The sequence below is a fragment of the Ursus arctos genome, unplaced genomic scaffold (assembly GCF_023065955.2).
Source record: "Ursus arctos isolate Adak ecotype North America unplaced genomic scaffold, UrsArc2.0 scaffold_4, whole genome shotgun sequence".
NCBI classification, from domain to species: Eukaryota; Metazoa; Chordata; class Mammalia; order Carnivora; family Ursidae; genus Ursus; species Ursus arctos.
In genome coordinates this window covers 86,256,932-86,275,763 of record NW_026623056.1, presented here as the reverse complement: position 1 = coordinate 86,275,763, position 18,832 = coordinate 86,256,932, and the positions used below count along the sequence as shown (strand labels likewise).

Sequence of the window (18,832 nt, the reverse complement as noted above, 5' to 3'; positions counted from 1 at the left end):
CGTGTTAGAGAGGAAGTGAAAAAACTGGAACGCTTCTGCATTGTATCTTTGTGGAAAATAGTTTCGCAATTCCTCACTTACATAATTACCACATAATTCAGCGATTCCACTCCTAGGTATGTTATCCCAAAGAATTAACAGCAAAGACGCAGATACATATCCAACAACATTCATAGCAGCATTATTCTTAATAGTAAAAAGGTGAGATCACTCCAAATGTCCAAGGACAGATAAATATCAAAATATGGTACATACATACAATGGAGTATTCAGCCTTAAAAAGGAACGAAATTGATAAATACAAAACATGGATGAGCCTTAAAAATGTTATGTAAAGTGAAATAAGCTGGACACAAAAAGACAAATATCCTGTGATTCCACTGATATGAAGTACCTAGAATAAGCAAATTCATAGACCGAAAACAGAGGTTACCAGGGGCAGGGAGGAACGGAGAATTATTGTTTCCTGTATACAGTTTGTTTGGGATGAGAAAGTTCTGGAAATGGATAGTGATGGTTGCAGAACAATGTCAATGTACTTAGTGCAACTCATACTTAACAGACGATTAAATAGGAAATTTTATATTTTTCTGCAATAAAAAATGAGTTAATATTTGTAACACACACACGAAAAATATTACGGAAGGTGTTTAAGTAAATGGGGGTATAAATAAAACAAGATTGACCTTGAGTTGAAAATGTTGAAGCAGGGTGATGGGTACATGGGAGTTCATTAGAATAGTTTCTCGATTTTTTAAAAAGATTTATTTATTTGAGAGAGAGAGGGAGGGGGAGAGAGGGAGCACGCGCGCACGAGCAGGGGGAGGGACAGAGGGAGCAGACTCCGGCTGAGCAGGGAGCCTGACACGGGGCTCCGTCCCAGGACCCTGAGATCATGACCTGAGCCGAAGGTAGATGGTTAACTGACTGAGCCACCTAGACGCCCCAGTTTCTCTATTTTGGTATAATTTGGAAAGTCCCAAAACAGAGTTTAAAATATCTGATACTGAAAAAAATCAATTTAAGAACACAGCAAATTAGTGTGAAGTGAGGAACTATTGTTTGAGTGATTACAGTGAATAGTGTAGAATACTAGGATTACATATTTTATAACATAATTATGTATTATAATTACTACTTAATGATATATAAGAAGTTATTGTGCTAGACCCCTGTGTTTCCCTACCAGGAAAAGAGGTAACAGGTGTAGTTACGTGAGACCGTGTCACTTCTCTTGCTGTTGGCTGGTTAGTCAACTCGCACCCCTGGAACTCAGGATCTCACAGCAAGTTTCCATTCGGCAGTCCATGAACACCTCTCCCCCAGAACCATCTGCCAGAGGTTCTATAGCAAACTGGCAACAATGCTCTGCAGTAGCTCAGCTACCTCCATGAGCACATTATAAACACAAACTACTTTAAGTCGGCCTTGGTTTAGATCACAGTACTGACTTTCAAAACACTGGCCACAACTGTCAACAGCATTTACCAGGAAAACCATAGATTAGCAAGGCTGTTGACTCACATACTTTGTGAATATAAAACACCATTACATTTTGTTATGAAGATTACAGCAGAATTCTGGATAGTTGCATAGTGAAGACACTCATAACCTAAGTATTAGTCTGGTTGGGGTAAAAGTTACTGAGTCAAATTTAAACTTGTTCTATATAGTGTTACCATGATATTGAGTCCCGACTGCTTTGCAAGAAATTCACAAGGAAGCCTTGGGTTAAACTTGTACATGTGTGAAATAGAAAACTGCCTTTACTCACAACTCATGATTAGAATGTTTGCGTACAAAACTAACTTACTGGAGTTGTGACTCACACTCCAGTCTTAGAAGAGCTAATTCCTTCTCTGTGACTGCACTCATTTAATAACCACCTGTGTCTGAATGGCTTGATTTACCAAGACTCTCTCCTCTGGTCTTGACTTTCTCCCTATAGGCCAGGATATGGAAATTAACTCTGTGATCACAAAATTTAATTTTAAGTATCACATATACAGATGTCCTTCTACACCAGGTGGATATTAACAGCATTCCTTTTCTGAACTGTGGCCAATATAAAAAAGACAAATATATGGAAAAACATAAACCCAGTGGGTCTCTCACTCCTCTCCAGTATTTGAGACAGTGTACAAAGATTTAACCTACTGTGAATTTCCTGAAAGCTAGTTGTCTGGGTGGTGTTTGTGGCTACATTAGCACAGGCTTTTAGCTTCTTTAAAGCAGTTAAGACAAAGAACCCAATAGAAAAGAACAGGCAAACAACATGACATAGTACACAGAAAAAAGAAATTACAATGGTCAATAAAACATGAAAGCATGTTCAACTGAGACAAAGAATGCAGGCTGTCATTTTTTTCACATGTCAGATTAGTAAGTTTGATGGAGAGAAGAAAAAAACACACTCATACATTTTTCATGGGAGTTTAAATTCATTTTTGCATGGTAACATTTATTAAAAGTTACATAGCATACACCCTTTGACCTATCAATATTCACTGCAAAGAATTTACACTCTGGGTATACTTGTCAAAGTGTGTGTGGTGTGTACTGATTTTCACGTAGTGTATTTTGTAATGTCAAAACATGAGAAATAAATGAGTGTTAGGAGCATATGCAGATCATAGAATGTTACCAAACCTGTTTAAAAAAGTAACATGGAAATGTCAAGATAACCAATTATATAGTGTACCACCTTTGTGAAAACTTGAGATTACAAATATATAATCAAATATAAAGATACAAAATTGAATATAAACTGAATGCATATATATGAATGTGTATATGTATGCAGCTAATATTTTCTGGAAGGACACACAAAAAGCAACAGTGGTTAAATTTAGGGAAGCAGTGGGTAAGTCTTTTCACTTACATTTACATTTCTAACTTGGGCACCAACTCTGCTTCCCTTTCCCCTCCTTGCTCGCCCCAGTGAGAAAGCGGCCATGCAAATCCGGAGTTTGCTTCAGGAACCCACTGAGTTCAACATCTGTAAACAATCATCACCGGAAGGTAAAGATCAATGGTTCTCAGCTCTGATGCCACACTGGGAGGCCTTAAAAAAATACTGGTATCTGGGCCCAAACCCAGACTCTGACTTAATTTGTATGGGGTGCATCCTTGCAGGGGGAGTCCTAAAAACTCCCCAGGTGATTCTAATAGGCAGCCAGAGGTGAAAACCACCAGATGTATCACTTTAATTATTCTTCAACGACAAGTAATGAACTAATGGGCTCTTGATCGAAAGAATTAAGCGTCTGAGACCATAGGCAGAGTCCCCAGCAGTACCTGCCCACATTAGGAATTTGAGGCCTAAACAAAAGATATAACAATACGCCACACACCACTCCTGCTGTGTGAATGTTAATGACAGTGGGTCCTGTTTGCAGGGATTGTGGACTATGCTAGTTTACTTCCTCACACTGTTTTTGTTTTAAAGTAATAATTAGTTTAAACACCACTGTCCTCCCACTAGCCTTTTACAAATTTAACTTAACAACAAAAGATAGATATCTCTACCTAAATATGATACATACATGAAAGCCCATGTTGTTGTTCTGTTAAATTTTGTTAGCTACATTTTCAAACAATCGTATTTTGACAATATTTTCTTAAAGGATGAAAAATATGTAAGTACTTCCAAAGAATTGATATAGCAAGCAAATTTACTATTCCTGTGACTAACTTTCCTATTAAAAGCAAGGTAACAGCCATATAAAAGATATATTTTTGCAAGAATATAGCTAACTCAAAGGACGGGAAAAACAGCAAATTCCAGAAAGAACTGCTACATAAATATTCACAAACTCAGACATGCTCTACATTGTGGCTATCATTTAAGCAAGGTTTCTTTAGGCTAAATGATTTACAGAAGAAAGTCTCTTCTTGAGTGTAAAATACACGTACACACGCACGCACACACTCTCTCAAGATGAGCTCAGTTTTTAGAGTCTTAATGGAAACTGTCTTGGTCTCCTGAACAGAACTTGTAATTAATACAGATTTTAAAATGAGCTCAACTTGAGGGTCTTCAGTGGACAGTTTCAGTTTCCAAAATATAATCTGAATATAGAATTCTTTAAAAGTAGTATCTGAAGAGTTAGCCATCATATATATTTTTATTTTATTACAAGATATTTTAAAATTTGGGCAGATACAATTAGGACAGAAAACCAGCTTCATACCAAAAATACACTTTCAATTACTTTATCAAGCAAATAAAAACAAACTTCATTTATTTGCTTTTTCTAGAAGTTAATGTACAGTAAAAATTTAATATTGTATATGAAAGACATGTAATTAAGCATACATACAAAAGAAACATGTATTGAATGTTCAGAAACAAAAGTAAAAATAAATAGCAATGATAAAACTTTGAAAAAAAATAATGCACATTTCAGTTGTGGAAAATATGATTCTTAATTATATATACATAGTTATACTTAATAGAAAGCCATCTCTTTAAAATTGCACAAACAAGGGACCAATAAAGCGTAATTTTTATGGCATGTAATACTATAATCCCAGGGCAGTTTGCTGCTTACCTCCAGGACATAAAACACTTAGCTCTTAATATAATGAAAAGTATCTGTACTGTTTGAGAAAGATTGTCTTCCTCAACTCTCACTAACCTGTAGTAATCCTACAAAAGGCTGTACAGGAAATTTCACAAAAAGAAATATTAAACAATTATTGTGCCCACTCCATGCTGACTAAGCAGCCAAAAATGGGCTTCAAAGTAAACGTGGTGGAACATTTAATATTTTTGATGCTTTTTTATACTAAAGATCATTTCTTTGTTCTGTAAAAACACTGCATTTAACCATGATTGGCAATCTCAGCACAAGGAAAATCCTGACAAAATGGATGGAGAGTTTCTGCTTACCTTAATTCCACGAACAAAATATTTTAGGAGATAAGAATTTATAGAAAAGAAACATTAATGATCAGTTCACTTACAACTTATCAGGAGCGTAATTCCATTTTTTAAAAATCCTGTTTAAACTTTTCTGTAAGAAAAGCAAAGGTAACATTTCCATTTGTATATGGCACGGCCCTCACTTCAGAGAAAAATACACTTTGGGAACCAGAAAAAAATTGCACAAAGGTTAAGGGCAACCTGAAAAGCTCTTGGTGAAAAACACTTAAGTCCTCTAGGGTAATAAAAAAATATGTGCAGACTTAATTACAGTATTTACACTTCAAAACAGAATCATGAGTTAGCTGTTCAGCCGTTCAGTAAGAATGATTCTAAGGAATTTCAAAAGGTGTGGTAAGTGTGCCCACAGTACTTGTGACCACACTTGAATGCATAGAATACAGTAAAGATCATGGTTCTTCAGTCTGTCACCTGTCATATCTATAAAACAAAAGTGTTTCCATTCTGAAAGCTATACAACCACAGGACTGAACAAATATTTTTATTTTCTCACATAAAACAGACTTTAAGTACTACTGATTTCACTCATTTGTTCGACAACTTGTCCTAAAATTTCATCAACCACATCAACGTCATAATTCACTTGCTGAAGATCGAGATCAGGTACGATCATGGCCAACAGCTGTCCTACGTTAACTCGAAGAGATCGAAGCTTGAGGCTGCAAACACAAATATTACGTCTATTAGATGAACATTATAACACAGTTTAATATTCACGCGGGGCCTCAAATTTAAGCGAAACAAGAATTCACTTACTTTAATGATCTGTGATTTAACTTAATAATTAAGTATCTCTTGGTAAGTAGAGTGTTTTTCATAAACCTAGTGGCTCTGTTTGGTTCTAACTAATATGATTTTAACTTGCTATTGGAGAAATCATGGACTGCTAAAATACATATAATTACAAAGTGTTATTTATAATATAAAATATTGTCACCTGGAAAACAGCAGTGATATACTAGTGAGAACACTGGTTTACAGAGTAAGAATGCATTTCCCTGAATTTCAGCTTTTGAAGAAAATAAAAACTGACCTGTTTTCTAAAACATGTTCTATGAGATATCTACCCTTGTGTGAAAGAGAAATGGTTCTGTGGTCAAGTAAGCTTACAGAATTTTGGGCTACATAATTTTTTTTTTAAAGATTTTATTTATTTATTCATTTGACAGAGAGAGAGAGACAGCCAGTGAGAGAGGGAACACAAGCAGGGGGAGCGGGAGAGGAAGAAGCAGGTCCCAGCAGAGGAGCCTGATGCGGGGCTCGATTCCAGGACCCTGGGATCATGCCCTGAGCTGAAGGCAGACGCTTAACGACTGAGCCACATAGGCGCCCCTGGGCTACATAATGTTAAACAATTTTTTAAATCAAGACTTTTCTGAACCTTTCACATATGCTAAAGTTCACTGATGATCCATTTTACTATGTGTTTATAGGGAATGGTGCTTTACTGAAAACACTGGGAATCCCTGGATTAGATGATCATTATCATTCCTTCTAAATTTATACACATGTATATATCTGAATATCAACATCCTACACTTTTTTTTTTAAGTCTAGATGGGACCCAAACTCACGACCCTGAGATTAAGACCTGAGCTGAGATCAAAAGTCGGATGTTCATCCAACTGAGCCACCCACGCACCCCAACACCCGAAACTTTTTGAAGACCTATAACCATTCAGCAGCCTTTGCTTCAAAGACTGAGTGAAACATGGGAACTGAATGTTAGTTGCTCTTATTCTGCCCCTCTCCCAAATATAAGCAGCCCAAGTTTAGCTTAGATACTGATCTAAGATACTTGTCTGAAGAGGCAAGATGTTCATCCCTAAGTTGACAATGCACAGTAATGTGATTTAAAACCTGTTTTGTGAGCTTGGATTGTAAGATTCCATTGGTCCCTGGATAAAAGTTTACATCATTCCCACTCCAGCCATTTTTTTGTTTAAGCTTCCTCACTCATCTTTGACCAGAGGCCCATGGTTCAAACACTTTTCTGCTTTGCTTTCCAGAAGTTGTTATCCATCCTATATCCTTACCAAGAATGTCCCGAATTCTTGTAACCACAAACTATCTGAAAAGTACATAAAAGACTCGTATGACCCAGTGATCCTCTTCATCTCATTTCCTTTAAGTCTTTTGATTGTCCCTAGCTAATTTTCCTATCCACGGGACCTGCCGCAGATTCTTATTTTTAGTGTACAGAACAGCACTGTCCAAGAGAAATACTGTGAGCTCCATACGGAGTTTAAAATGTTCACACAGCCACGGTCAAAAGCAAAATGCAGCTGTAAATTGAATTGCAGTTCTATATATTTAACCCAGTGTAACTAAAATATTATTTCATCACAAAATCAAAATACTATTATTGAGGTATTTTATATTCTTTTTCTTACTAAGGCTTCAAAATTTTATTTTTTATTTTATACGTAAAGCACATCTCAATTCGGACTAGCTAGATTTCAAGTGTCCATAGCCACATACTCCTATACTACTTTGGAAAGCACAGGTTTAAAAGATCAGTTTAAATAAATAAATAAATAAATAATCGATCATCAGTTACCCAAACGTCAGTAAGAGAATTATCTGAGATTGTTTAAAAGTTTCCAATTTAATAAGCTGCCCTGTGGGCCAAGCATCTTCATTTTTACAAGCACCACAGATGTTGTGGTTCCCATTGTGAGAAACACCACTTGGGATTTTCTTCTGACTGTAACCCTCTAGACTTTTATGTACTGCTCTACTCCATCTCCATGAACAGCTTTACTGAAACCCTTCAAAAACTTAACTTAAAAAACAAGGTAATAATATAATTGATGTCAAGTGAGGATGGTAGGAGATGATTTTTCAACAGCAGTGCCTTTTAGGTTTGAAGTCATGCTGTATGAGCAGGAAGAATTGCCCAGTTTTAGGCTTTAGTGACTACTTGCGGATGGTAAGTCATCAACACACCAAGAGCACCACCATCCCTTCCCATCTGAATGTCTGCCTCCCCCATGCTCAAAATCAAAACAAAACCCCAAGCCCATTTTATATATTACTAAGATAGGGTATTGTCTTGTTTTACAGAACTTCTTCCTACTGATCACCTGTACTACAAGCAATTTCTAGTAATTTTGTGATTACCTAAAAGTTGACATTGGGGATGGCATGTAGTAAAATGAGGACAGAAAACCATAAAGAAATGGCAAGTACAAAATTAAAAGAAATCCAGGTGAAAAATTAAGTTTCATGAAATAGTCCCTTGTCTTCTAGTCATGGCCAAATTCACCACGTTCTTTGATATCTAACTCAATTTGCACTTTTCCCCATGTAATATTACCTTTCTCCATCAGTGTAATTTACAGACTCCTCAATGTTACTTGAAGTTGAAACATCTGCTCCTAACTGCTGATTTGTAGATTTTAATTGTTCAATTTCAGTTTTCAGTTCTTCACATTGTGAACGGATTTGTGATTTTTCCATTTCCAGTAATTCAACCTGACAAAAAAAAAATCATAACTGTAAAATTAAAATAAACTTAAAAATTAATAAAAATAAAACTTAAAAATACTAATGCTAAAATTAAACTTAAAAATACTAATAATGACAAAGTACAAATTTAAGCTAAGAAATGGCGAAAATCCTGCTTGATGAAAATTACCATCAAAAGAGGGCAAAAAACCTACCCACAATAGCTTTCTGTAAACAAAGCTTCATTTTAGTTTCACCTCCACTCTTGTCACATTCAAAGAATATGAAATGTTAATTACCACTTGACTGTAAACAAATGGTACCAAAAACTGGAAAACCAAGATAAAAACGCCTAAATTACATCGACGTCACAGTGGCTTTCATTTCTTGCGCATTCATCACCTCTAAGTTATAACCGAAAGCTCATATGGATTTTTATATATTTTGTCATCTAACTCTAAGCCAATACATCAAGATGAATGTTTGAATGAGCTTCCAGAAGGAGCAGTACAGCACCATCCTGTTGTTTCCAAATTCTTTGGAAGAAAAACCCTATCAAATACATTAATACAATTATATAAATACATGTTTCTAAAAGGGGCTCTCCAAATCTGAATGGAGGGTATACAGGGGCTACTACCGGTCTCCTAACATCTACCATTTTTCTCCTTCCTTCCTCAGTAGAAGGACCCCTGAATAAACACTACACCATATTAGCCAGGTGACTAAGTTCTGACGGTGGAATATCAGCAACTTTTAAGAACCTCGTCCCTCCTCTTTCCTGCTGCTTGGAACATATATATATGAGGAGTGGACCTGGATGCCACCTCTGACCATAATGGCACGCTGAGAAGCGAAGCAACAACGCAGGAGCCTGTGGTCTTGGATGCCTGTGGAACTGTCACGGTTCTATAGTGTTTTCTGTCACCTGCCAATGGACCTAATCATAACTAATACAGGGTGCATCTATAAAATGAGGACACCATCACCTACCTTGTACGGTTATTGCAAGGTCTATTACTAATGGATGTGACGTTCCTTATATTTAGCAACTGACTGGCTCAGTGGGAATGAGAACAGTATTTGGACCAGGACAATCCTTCATTACACAGCAATTTCCAGTATGCTACAGGAAATTACCATACCTGGTCACCACCCATTAAATTCTAGCAATGCCCATCTCCTCAACACACATTTATTTCCATGTGCCCCAGGAGGACCAGTCCCCAGCTGAGAAGCAGCAGGGCAATACGTAGTCAATACTTGGAAATATTAATTTATTCCAATCTAGCAACTGGCAGTTCTTTGGTTTAGACACCGTGGGACTCCGACTCTCACCATGCGGAATCACACACTCACCTCACTTTTATACTGGTCCCTCTCCACAGTGCACTTGTCCAGCTGTCTAAACACGTCATCAAGCTGCACAACCATTTCGTCCACTTCACTTTTGCTCTCATTACTGGCACACTGACTGCATTCAGCCTTCACGTGCTGCAAAGCACTACACTGTTTTTTCAGCCTTTCTATTTCCTCCAAAGCTTGCCGATACTGAGACACCACATGGTCTGGACTTTCAGATTTGCCATTAATACTTTCAAGTAAAAACACAGCATCAGTTTCGGTAGACTGATGGCAAGTTTCCTTCTTCACGTATTTGTCGTTCATTTCCAGTATCCTCTGCTGTAACACTTTGATTTGGTCAGTAAACATATTACACTGTCTTTTATAATTTTCTCTTTCTTGGGTAACTAGAAGCAGCTCATTTCTCAGTTCATTTAATTGGCAACTAGCATCACCCGCAGATTTATCAAAGGTTTCCTGGGTTTCCTGTGTCTTCCCTTCGGCTTCCACACAGGCTGGCGGCACGGCAGTGTCATTTCGCGCATCTATCTCATCCTCAAGCGCTTCTTCCTTTTTAACAACTACACTCGGGGCTTCAGTCTGGGTGGCCGCAGTAGTGCCCTGATCACACCTGGATGATGAGACGCCTGATGAACCAGTCTGGGCACAAGGTTCCTTATCAGCCACAGGCTCGACCTGATGACCACTTTGCTCAATGTGACTCTGTTCTGACTTCACTTCGATGTCATGATCTACCGCAGGTTTGGGAGTACTGTTTTCTTCTAAGATGATGACATCTTCATCATCATCATCTTTATAAGCTGAATTTTCAAATGCTTGATTACTCAATCTCCGAGTCTTGGCATTCAAAATGGAGGAACGAGTAGAAAGTCTCCGTTTCAGGCTGGAAATAAATTTAATATATAAAAAATAAGACTAAAAAATACAGAAATGAACAAAATAGATGACCTTGAAGTAATCAATCTTGAAATTCTAAGAAATGTCCGTGCTCATTTAAAAAAATGGTTACACAGTAGTGCTCGATTTAAGGTAGAGAGGACTTTCTCCTGTACAGCCAAGGAAACAATTAGACTACTTAGCTTGCTTAAAAGTAGCAGCTCTGCATACTGCCAAACATCTCCATCCCTTCACTTGATGTCCTCTGGGCACCTCAATATATACACGGCCAAATGGGAATGCCACCCACCCCCCCGCCCTGGTTCTGCTCCTTGTGGTCCAGCGCTTAGGGAAGGGCTCTGCTGTTCCCATCTGCTCATCATAATATTTATCAATGCTTGATGATCAGAGGTGAGCCACAAACCAAACCAGTACACCCTATCCTTCCATTTTCTTGGCATTGAAAACTGCCTCATTTCCTCATCAACTCAGTTTTCCGTGAATTTACCACCAATTGATACTTTTGGCCTCCCTAAGCGGGTTATCTGCACTGGTTTGTTGTTTGGGCCCTAAGTGTGAGCCCTCCCCTCCCCTCCATCTCAGGAAAGGTTCTTCTGTTTCTTGGCTTTATTCTCTCAAATCGAGGGGGCACAATCTCCAATAAAATCTTGAGAAACTGTACACAGGACATAAAAAATGTGAAAGGTTACATGATGAAAGTGTCTTTACTCACTTCTCAATTTTATTGCTGGCTTGGTTTTTATATAGACTTCCAGGTTGGAAATTACTTTCTCAAACTTTAGAAGCAACATTCCATTGTTATGTACCATTTGGTGTTCCTGGCATTCTGATTCCTGATCTTTTTGAAGGTAACTTGTGTTTCCCCCTCCCTAAAAAAACTATTTTCCATGGTGTTCGAAAACTTCATGTTTCTTAGAATGGATCTTTTTCCCGATGTTTTTGCTGTGTATTTAGTGGAAGTTAAGTCATACTATTTTCTCCCCTTTGTTTTTTCTGATATCCCATCCTGAAATTCCCTTATTCAGATGTTGGCCCTCCTGTACACTGTCTTTTCCTTTTTCTACCCTCTACCTACTTACCTTTTCTAAGAAATGTGTTTGTTCCACACCCACCCACTCCCAGTAAATCCCACAGGGTCTCCTCTATTCCCTAGTGATCTCTGTTTGTATACCTAGTGATGTCTGCCTATCTTTACATTTCAGGCTGAGACCGACTAGAAGCAGTGAGGGCTGGCCCTGTGATGCCAGGGGTGTTCCAACTGTCAGCACCACCCAGGGTTTTTCCCCTGGGGCCCCCATGAGGGGAAGTACGGTGGGAAGAGTTCTCATCATTGAGTACTCACTTTCCCTTACCCCTCCTCTTTCAAAACAGTGGTTCACCCACATCTTCAGCAGTGAAATTGCTCCAGAAGGAAAACATCCTACCTCCTGACAGAGGAGGAAAAGCCACATCACCAGACTTGGCAGGTTATGAAGAGGTCTAAAGAACTACTCTTCCTTAAACTCTCAAACAAGCCTCCTGTTCTCACCCATTTTTCTGCCTTAAGAAGTACCCAATACTTCTGAATTTGGAGCATGCCTGGGTTCCATGGAGTTAATCACTTAACTGGGAGCTGCCCTATTATTTTTCTTACAAGGCTAATTCCCATGTCTTTCTCAAGACTTAGTTTAGGTGCCACCTTTCCACAGTCTTTGGCTTTATTTAAAGCTTATATTAAAAAAAAAAAAAAAAAGCAAAAGAGCTTGTATTTTTCTCAAATTCAAATTTCAAATTCTTCAGGCTTTAAAAATTAATGAAAAATTTCTCTATTTTCTTCTTCCACTTGGATGGAATAAATCACTTTAAAGAATAAATTCCAGGGGCACCTGGTAGCTCAGTTGGTCAACTGTAGGACTCTGGAATTCAGCTCATGTCAGGATCTCAGGGTTGTGACACTGAGCCCCCCCCCCCCCCCCCCCCCCCGCCCTGCTGGGCATGGAAGCTGTTTGGATTCTCTCTCTCCCCCCACTCTCACTCTGCCCCTCTCCCTTAAAAAAGAAAAAAAAAAAAAAAGAAGAAGAAATTCCATTATCTTTTATCTGTAAACTTCACAGACTTCACTTTTTCTTACTTTGTTTGGAACCATCTTTAAGAAGAAAAGCCAAGAACATTAAGGGGACTATTTAAAAAAAATTCACACAAGTTCTTGTGTGCTACACAAGTAGCAATCCAGCCCCAAAACAAGCCCCTAAAAGGTAGGCTGCAAACAGCAGACTATTTTAGAACATGCCCTCCTGATGTATATATGCATAAAAGCAGTTATTTCTAATCCTTTTGGAGGTCAAAAATCCCTTTGAGAATTTAATGACGGCTACAAAACCGCTCAGAAAATCCCATCCTCTCATCTCAGGAAACCTGGTTTCAATGTTTATCTTTTAACAAAAAAGACCACGTGTAGTCAGTCTGATTCCCTAGTTCACTGGCACCATGTTTTCTTCTCCACCTGTATTCATTCTGTTCCCTCTGAACAGGCCGTCCGCACAGAGTACTGCTTTCAGAGTTTCAGGAACCAAACCAAGTACTATCTCATCCCAAACCTTCCCCGACCATTCCAGTCAAGAGAGCTAACTGTTCAATTTACATATCACTCATACCTTTCTTTCTCCAACCACTCATCCAAAATACACAGCCTGCCACAAGCAAAGAACTCCTGGGTCACACTTTACATTATAGTGTTGTACTATTAATTGCTTTATGTTTTTCTTAAGATACTGGTAATTTTAAAAGCAGGAATTTCTATACTATACAGAATTTCAAAGGGGTGAAAATTTGATCAGATTCCACAATGAATACAACTGGAATTTTAAAAATTGATTTAAGTGGGTGGCATGAGTGGGGTGAGGTAAGTTTAAATAATAAAAGTGAATTAACTTATCCTTAAGACTTTTTACATGCATATATAAACTACAACTTCTTAGAAGTGCATTACTGCCACAGAAGTGTCAAGTAAAGGCTCTGTTCAATATTCATTCCCCATTGGAAAAACATTTTAGCCACTGACTTGTTGCTTTCAGGTTCAGACTGGGGTGAACCTCGATGATTATTTATAAGTCTTGTTGCATAAGTATTTGCCACTTCTGAAAGATGTCCTCTTGGAACACTTTCCTTCACAGGAGAAAAGCTTTGACCTGACACGGGGGTTGTCCGAAACAAGAGTTCAGCATTAATCTGTTGGAAGAAAAAAAATCGACCTTAAAGGACTTTTTTTTAATGTGCCATGCCCCAAAACACGAGATATTCTTTTCCCTTTGCCCTGTATCCCAAAAAACATTGAAAACTATCCTAACCATGTAAATTCTTTAGGCTATACTAAAGAGCCACTATCAGGCCAATAAGCCAAATCCAACCTGCAAGTGAGCACAATGGTTTTGCATTTTTAAAGGTGTAAACAAAACAACAAAACGAAAAATACACAACAGAGACTGCATGTGGCCCACAAAGCCTAAAATACTTACTATCTGGTCTTTTACAGCAAGATTTACTGACCCTATACTATATAGGACTTACTAAAATACAATTAAAAACTTATATTTTTAAAAGAAAGAAACAGAAAATAAAGTCAAAGATACTGCCTTTAGAATAAGCCCACTATTCTTTTTCACCCCGTTCTGTTCTCACCTCCAAACCCTCAGCCTTTGCCCTAAGACAACATTTCAATGTAACTAAAAGCAAACATACACATCTGCAGCAGACCAAAACTTCCTTACACAAGAAGTACAACTGCCTACCCATATACTCAGAAAAAGATCCTTAACACCACTAAGCACTAAGAAAACGGTCAACAAAAAGAGAAAAACACTGTAGCTTTGGTCCAGGTTAGTACTAGAACATGGCTCCCCAGGGCTTCCTGTGAATTTTTCCTTAACTGCCTATGTGACAGAAAGATTCATTTTTTTTCCTTTTTTTGGTGGGGGGGGGGGGGCGCAAAGGGAGATGGGGAGACAGAATCCCAAGCAGGATCCACGCACAGCAGAGAGCCCAACTTGGGGCTCCATCTCACAACCCTGTGGTCATCACCTGAGCCAAAACCCAGGGTCAGACGGTTAAATGAATAAGCCACCCAGGTGCCTGGCTGGTAAGATTCTTAATGCCTGCCTTTCCTCAGAAGATGCCCAACTAAATAATAAAATTGAACAGTTTGAATGAAGTTGTTGGGCTAGGAAGGCAAGGAGGGGCATAAGAAAAGGAGTATGTGAACTGAATGAACAAAATCACTTCAATATGTTATATAACTGCTAAGTTTTAAAACTATTTGTTAAACTAGCCACTACCCAATAATAATACACAGCTATAAAATGCAAGGTTTCATTAATTACCCGAGGGATCATTTCCGGTTGTCTGATCCTGAATTTTTCCTTGTCTCTAAAACAAAAAAGGAAAAAGAAAAAAAAAAAAAAAAAAAGACGAAAAGTGAACATATTTAAATTTAATTATTATTTTTCAATGTTTCTCAATGACATACTTGGCATTTCACTACTGAGTCACTCACATATGTACACTGAACTCTGCTTCAGTTTCATCACCATCAGTGGTAAACCCTTAAGCAGGGAAATACTTTCTACCTTTTAGATCAGTGATGCCCTATATGTCTGCCTTAAGCTTCCCAGCCTCACCAGCATTATTCTCAGACCTCTGAGCGAGAACATCATACACGCTTCTAATTGGTCTCTTTACTCACAGTCCTGCTGCTGGATTTAACTTCAAAAACTGTGCACTCTAAATCAAAACCACCTGGAAGTTCTGCATGCCCTGGGCCTCTGTGTGTGGACACTAGCCTATAGGTCACCAGAGTTGACTAGCCTTCATTACCCAGCTTCCTCCTCCCTCCTCTATTCTCCATCATGCCCATTCACGTATTTGCTCTGAAGCTGAATGAATCAGTTTCCTGTACATCTGCATGTAATCCATCCTTCAAGGCCTATTACACAAATATCATTCATGAACTTTCCTGATCCAGATTTCCCTTCCCATCCCCACCCAGAAGTCATCTCTCCTTACGGACTTCCCAACAGGACTGGATCCTACCTTCTATGGTACTTGTCAACTTCTCATTGGTAATGCGCATGTCTCACCTTCCCTGTTAAGACTATAAGCTCCTATCAGGCAGTACTCATTTATGATTCATCTGTGTGTGGCCCAAAAAGACAAACTATTCTGTTTGCAAACTATCTTGCAGATAGGGCAGGATAAATAGCAGGTGAAAAAAGAGCAGGTATCTGAGGTATAAAGTTAACAAAAGCATCTGATATTACACATCCCCATCAAAATCTTTTTGGGGGTCATAATCTTTTCTGGGTTGTACTAGCTTGATCTTGGAGAAGCATCAAACTAATGCTGCACACCCACCATCGTTAATAATTTGGGCATTATTTCCCCGCCAATCACTAATACAACACTCACTTCTTTTTGTAGGTTTTTTCATAAGTAGGATGCACCAAATCCTCATCCTCAGGCTCTTCTGGAACATCACAATTTCTAGTCAGAAAAATCACATGGGAATAACACGTCACCAGCGCCTATTCATACATCTTAAACAGTTCTTTCTGCCTTTCCAAAAAGGGTTCTACCAACTATATGGTACCTGAACTGTGGGTCAGGGTTATTGGAGCAATACCATTTTTCTGGAAGTTGATCTATTCCATCTGGTAATTTTCGCCACTTTAGACAGGAATCACATTGAACCCATGTCTGATCAGGACGTTTCCTGTAACAAAATGATGTAATATTAGTATGAAAATGCAGATGCAAAGTATACCTCATTAGATCTTCTACATCATTTCTACTGCAAAATGCCTTTATTATTTAACTCTGTTCCTGAAATGCCTGCGATATAATTATTGTTGTGCAGCTAGTTAAATTTTTAAAAACAACAATTCTGGTTACCTTCAAAAGGTTAAAGCTAACAGGCCAATTTAAACAATGAGACTTAAAGGTCTTGTTTAATAGCATACTATTCAATTTATTCTCTGGTAATAAAAACGCAAACAACTTAAGAAAAGATTCCAAATGCCTTGCTCTGAAATTTATATTAAGTTAGCATTTGCAATGTCCAACCTAGTATATTTATGAGCACAATAAAATACTCAAGTCAGAAAATAGACAAGCTATTGTTATTAATTTAAGCATTTTTAATAATTCTATTACACTTTCAGCCTTTACCATAAGCATATCTGAATATCTAAAATTTGTATATTCCTTTAGTTTATAAAATGCTTTATAGTTTTATCATTTGAAAATTACAATGACCCTAAGAAGAATTTAGGGATTCATTTAACATTTCACTTAACAACTAACAAGTCATTGAATACTGAATACTTCACCTTAATGCCAATAACTTTTTAAATCTAAATTTTTAAAAAAGCATTTACATAGTTACATGAACTTCAAACAACCCAGAAATTTATTTATTTATTTATTTATTTTTAGAGAGCGGTAAGGGGCAGAAGGAGAGGAAAAGAGAGAATCCCAAGCAGGTTCCAGACCCAGTGCAGAGCCTGATGCAGGACTCAGTTTCACTACCCTGAGATGATGACCTGAGCCGAAATCAAGAGTCGGTCAACCTACTGAGCCACCCATGTGCTCCAGAAATTTATAAAGTAAATACAAACCCCTTGTTTCAGGAGCTTAACACTGTTCATTTTTTTAAACCCTGGCAGAATTTTCTGTGCTTGCAGAATTATGCATGCGTATATGGACACTTTAAAAAAATAAAATGGGAAATACATTGAATTGCATCTTTTTTGTTCCTCATTATACATCTTGGTCATCTTTCCATCAGTACACAGTTGTTATTCATTCATTCACAATATTGGTACTGTGTGCTACCACGTTACTGAATGCTTGTTAGGCATATTTTTTAAGTCTTGTAACTCTAGGAGGTGAGTGCTACCACTGTTCCCATTTTTACAAGCAAAAAAAAAATGGAAGCTTACAAAAGGCCAAGTAACATGTTCAATGTCACATCATTATTTAAGCAGAACTAGAATCTAAATTCAGGTCTGGCTTTAGACCCGTGATCCTAACTATTACACAAGACCAGAGTTTTTCAAACTATGAAATGCAACCCATTAATGGATCATGAAATCAATTTAGTGGGTCAAGACTTTTATTTTTTTAAATGAATTAAGTATCAGCATGCAACATATGGATAAATACTGCTTCGTGAATCTTTTGTGTGTATATATAAATGTATACATGCACTGGCTCATTTCACGGTGTGCTGATTGGAGTTGTACAATTTACTTCCTTTTTTTTTTTTTTTAAAGAATTTATTTATTTATTTGACAGCGAGAGAGACAGCCAGCGAGAGAGGGAACACAAGCAGGGGGAGTGGGAGAGGAAGAAGCAGGCCCCCAGTGGAGCAGGGAGCCCGACTTAACGACTGAGCCACCCAGGCGCCCTGCACAATTTACTTCTTACTCTGGCTTAGTTCAAAGTTTGTGTAGCACCACTATACCCTTCAGTATCACATCTTGATATCAGAGTTGGTTGATATTTTTTAATGTACTTACTGAATATCTTCAACAGGCAAATTTAGAGGATATTCTGCATTTTTCTTCACTTTCATTTCATTCCAGTAATCATTCAGCTTTTCTCCTAACGCTGCTATTGTCAGTCTAAAAAAAGTAATCAGAACCAATTTAAGGAAAAAAAAGATAAAGCTCAAATCTTTGTCAAAAACACAGAGAAAGTACAAATGACTTAGTAAGGATCTTGTGGACACTAGAGGGGAGGGGAGCTTGAGGACTCCCAAAGGTACAGTTAGTAAAGAATGCTCTAATGGCAATTTTCTACAAGGACATTTTTAAGTTCCCAGAGCAGAGCCAGGATCATCTTTGAAGATACAAACAGTACTATTTTATGTCCTCTGTTGAGAAAGTATGTTGCAGACCAATTACTGGGAGCACCACAGGCTCTCTGAATTCCAACCCCAACTGATAAACTTATAAGCTTCAATTCAAATTAGAACTCAAACTTTTAGTTTATAGAAGTATGCAATCATCACCAGCAAGGATATTTCAAAATAGCTTCTGTCGTACAATTAAGACTGTTACTTTCCCCCCAATAAGATATTAATAAAAAGCAAATCAGTGGGACCTAAGGCCACACTTCAGCAATCATTTGAGTTAAGCA

General features: G+C 37.9%; 1 protein-coding gene across 2 annotated transcripts in view; it reads right to left on the bottom strand.

Annotated features, from left to right (window-relative positions):
• Positions 1-4,108: 4,108 nt before the first annotated feature.
• Positions 4,109-18,832, bottom strand: part of MORC3 (MORC family CW-type zinc finger 3) — a 40,215-nt gene continuing 25,491 nt past the window's right edge. For both annotated transcript variants that reach the window (XM_057306624.1, XM_057306625.1), the window contains 8 exons: positions 18,211-18,315; positions 16,281-16,403; positions 16,100-16,174; positions 15,016-15,061; positions 13,701-13,867; positions 9,758-10,646; positions 8,268-8,425; positions 4,109-5,607 (listed from right to left, as the gene is read on the bottom strand). In XM_057306624.1, coding sequence (XP_057162607.1) covers positions 5,454-5,607; positions 8,268-8,425; positions 9,758-10,646; positions 13,701-13,867; positions 15,016-15,061; positions 16,100-16,174; positions 16,281-16,403; positions 18,211-18,315 — 1,717 coding nt within the window. In that variant the 3' untranslated portion in view covers positions 4,109-5,453. The remainder of the gene's footprint in view (positions 5,608-8,267; positions 8,426-9,757; positions 10,647-13,700; positions 13,868-15,015; positions 15,062-16,099; positions 16,175-16,280; positions 16,404-18,210; positions 18,316-18,832) is intronic.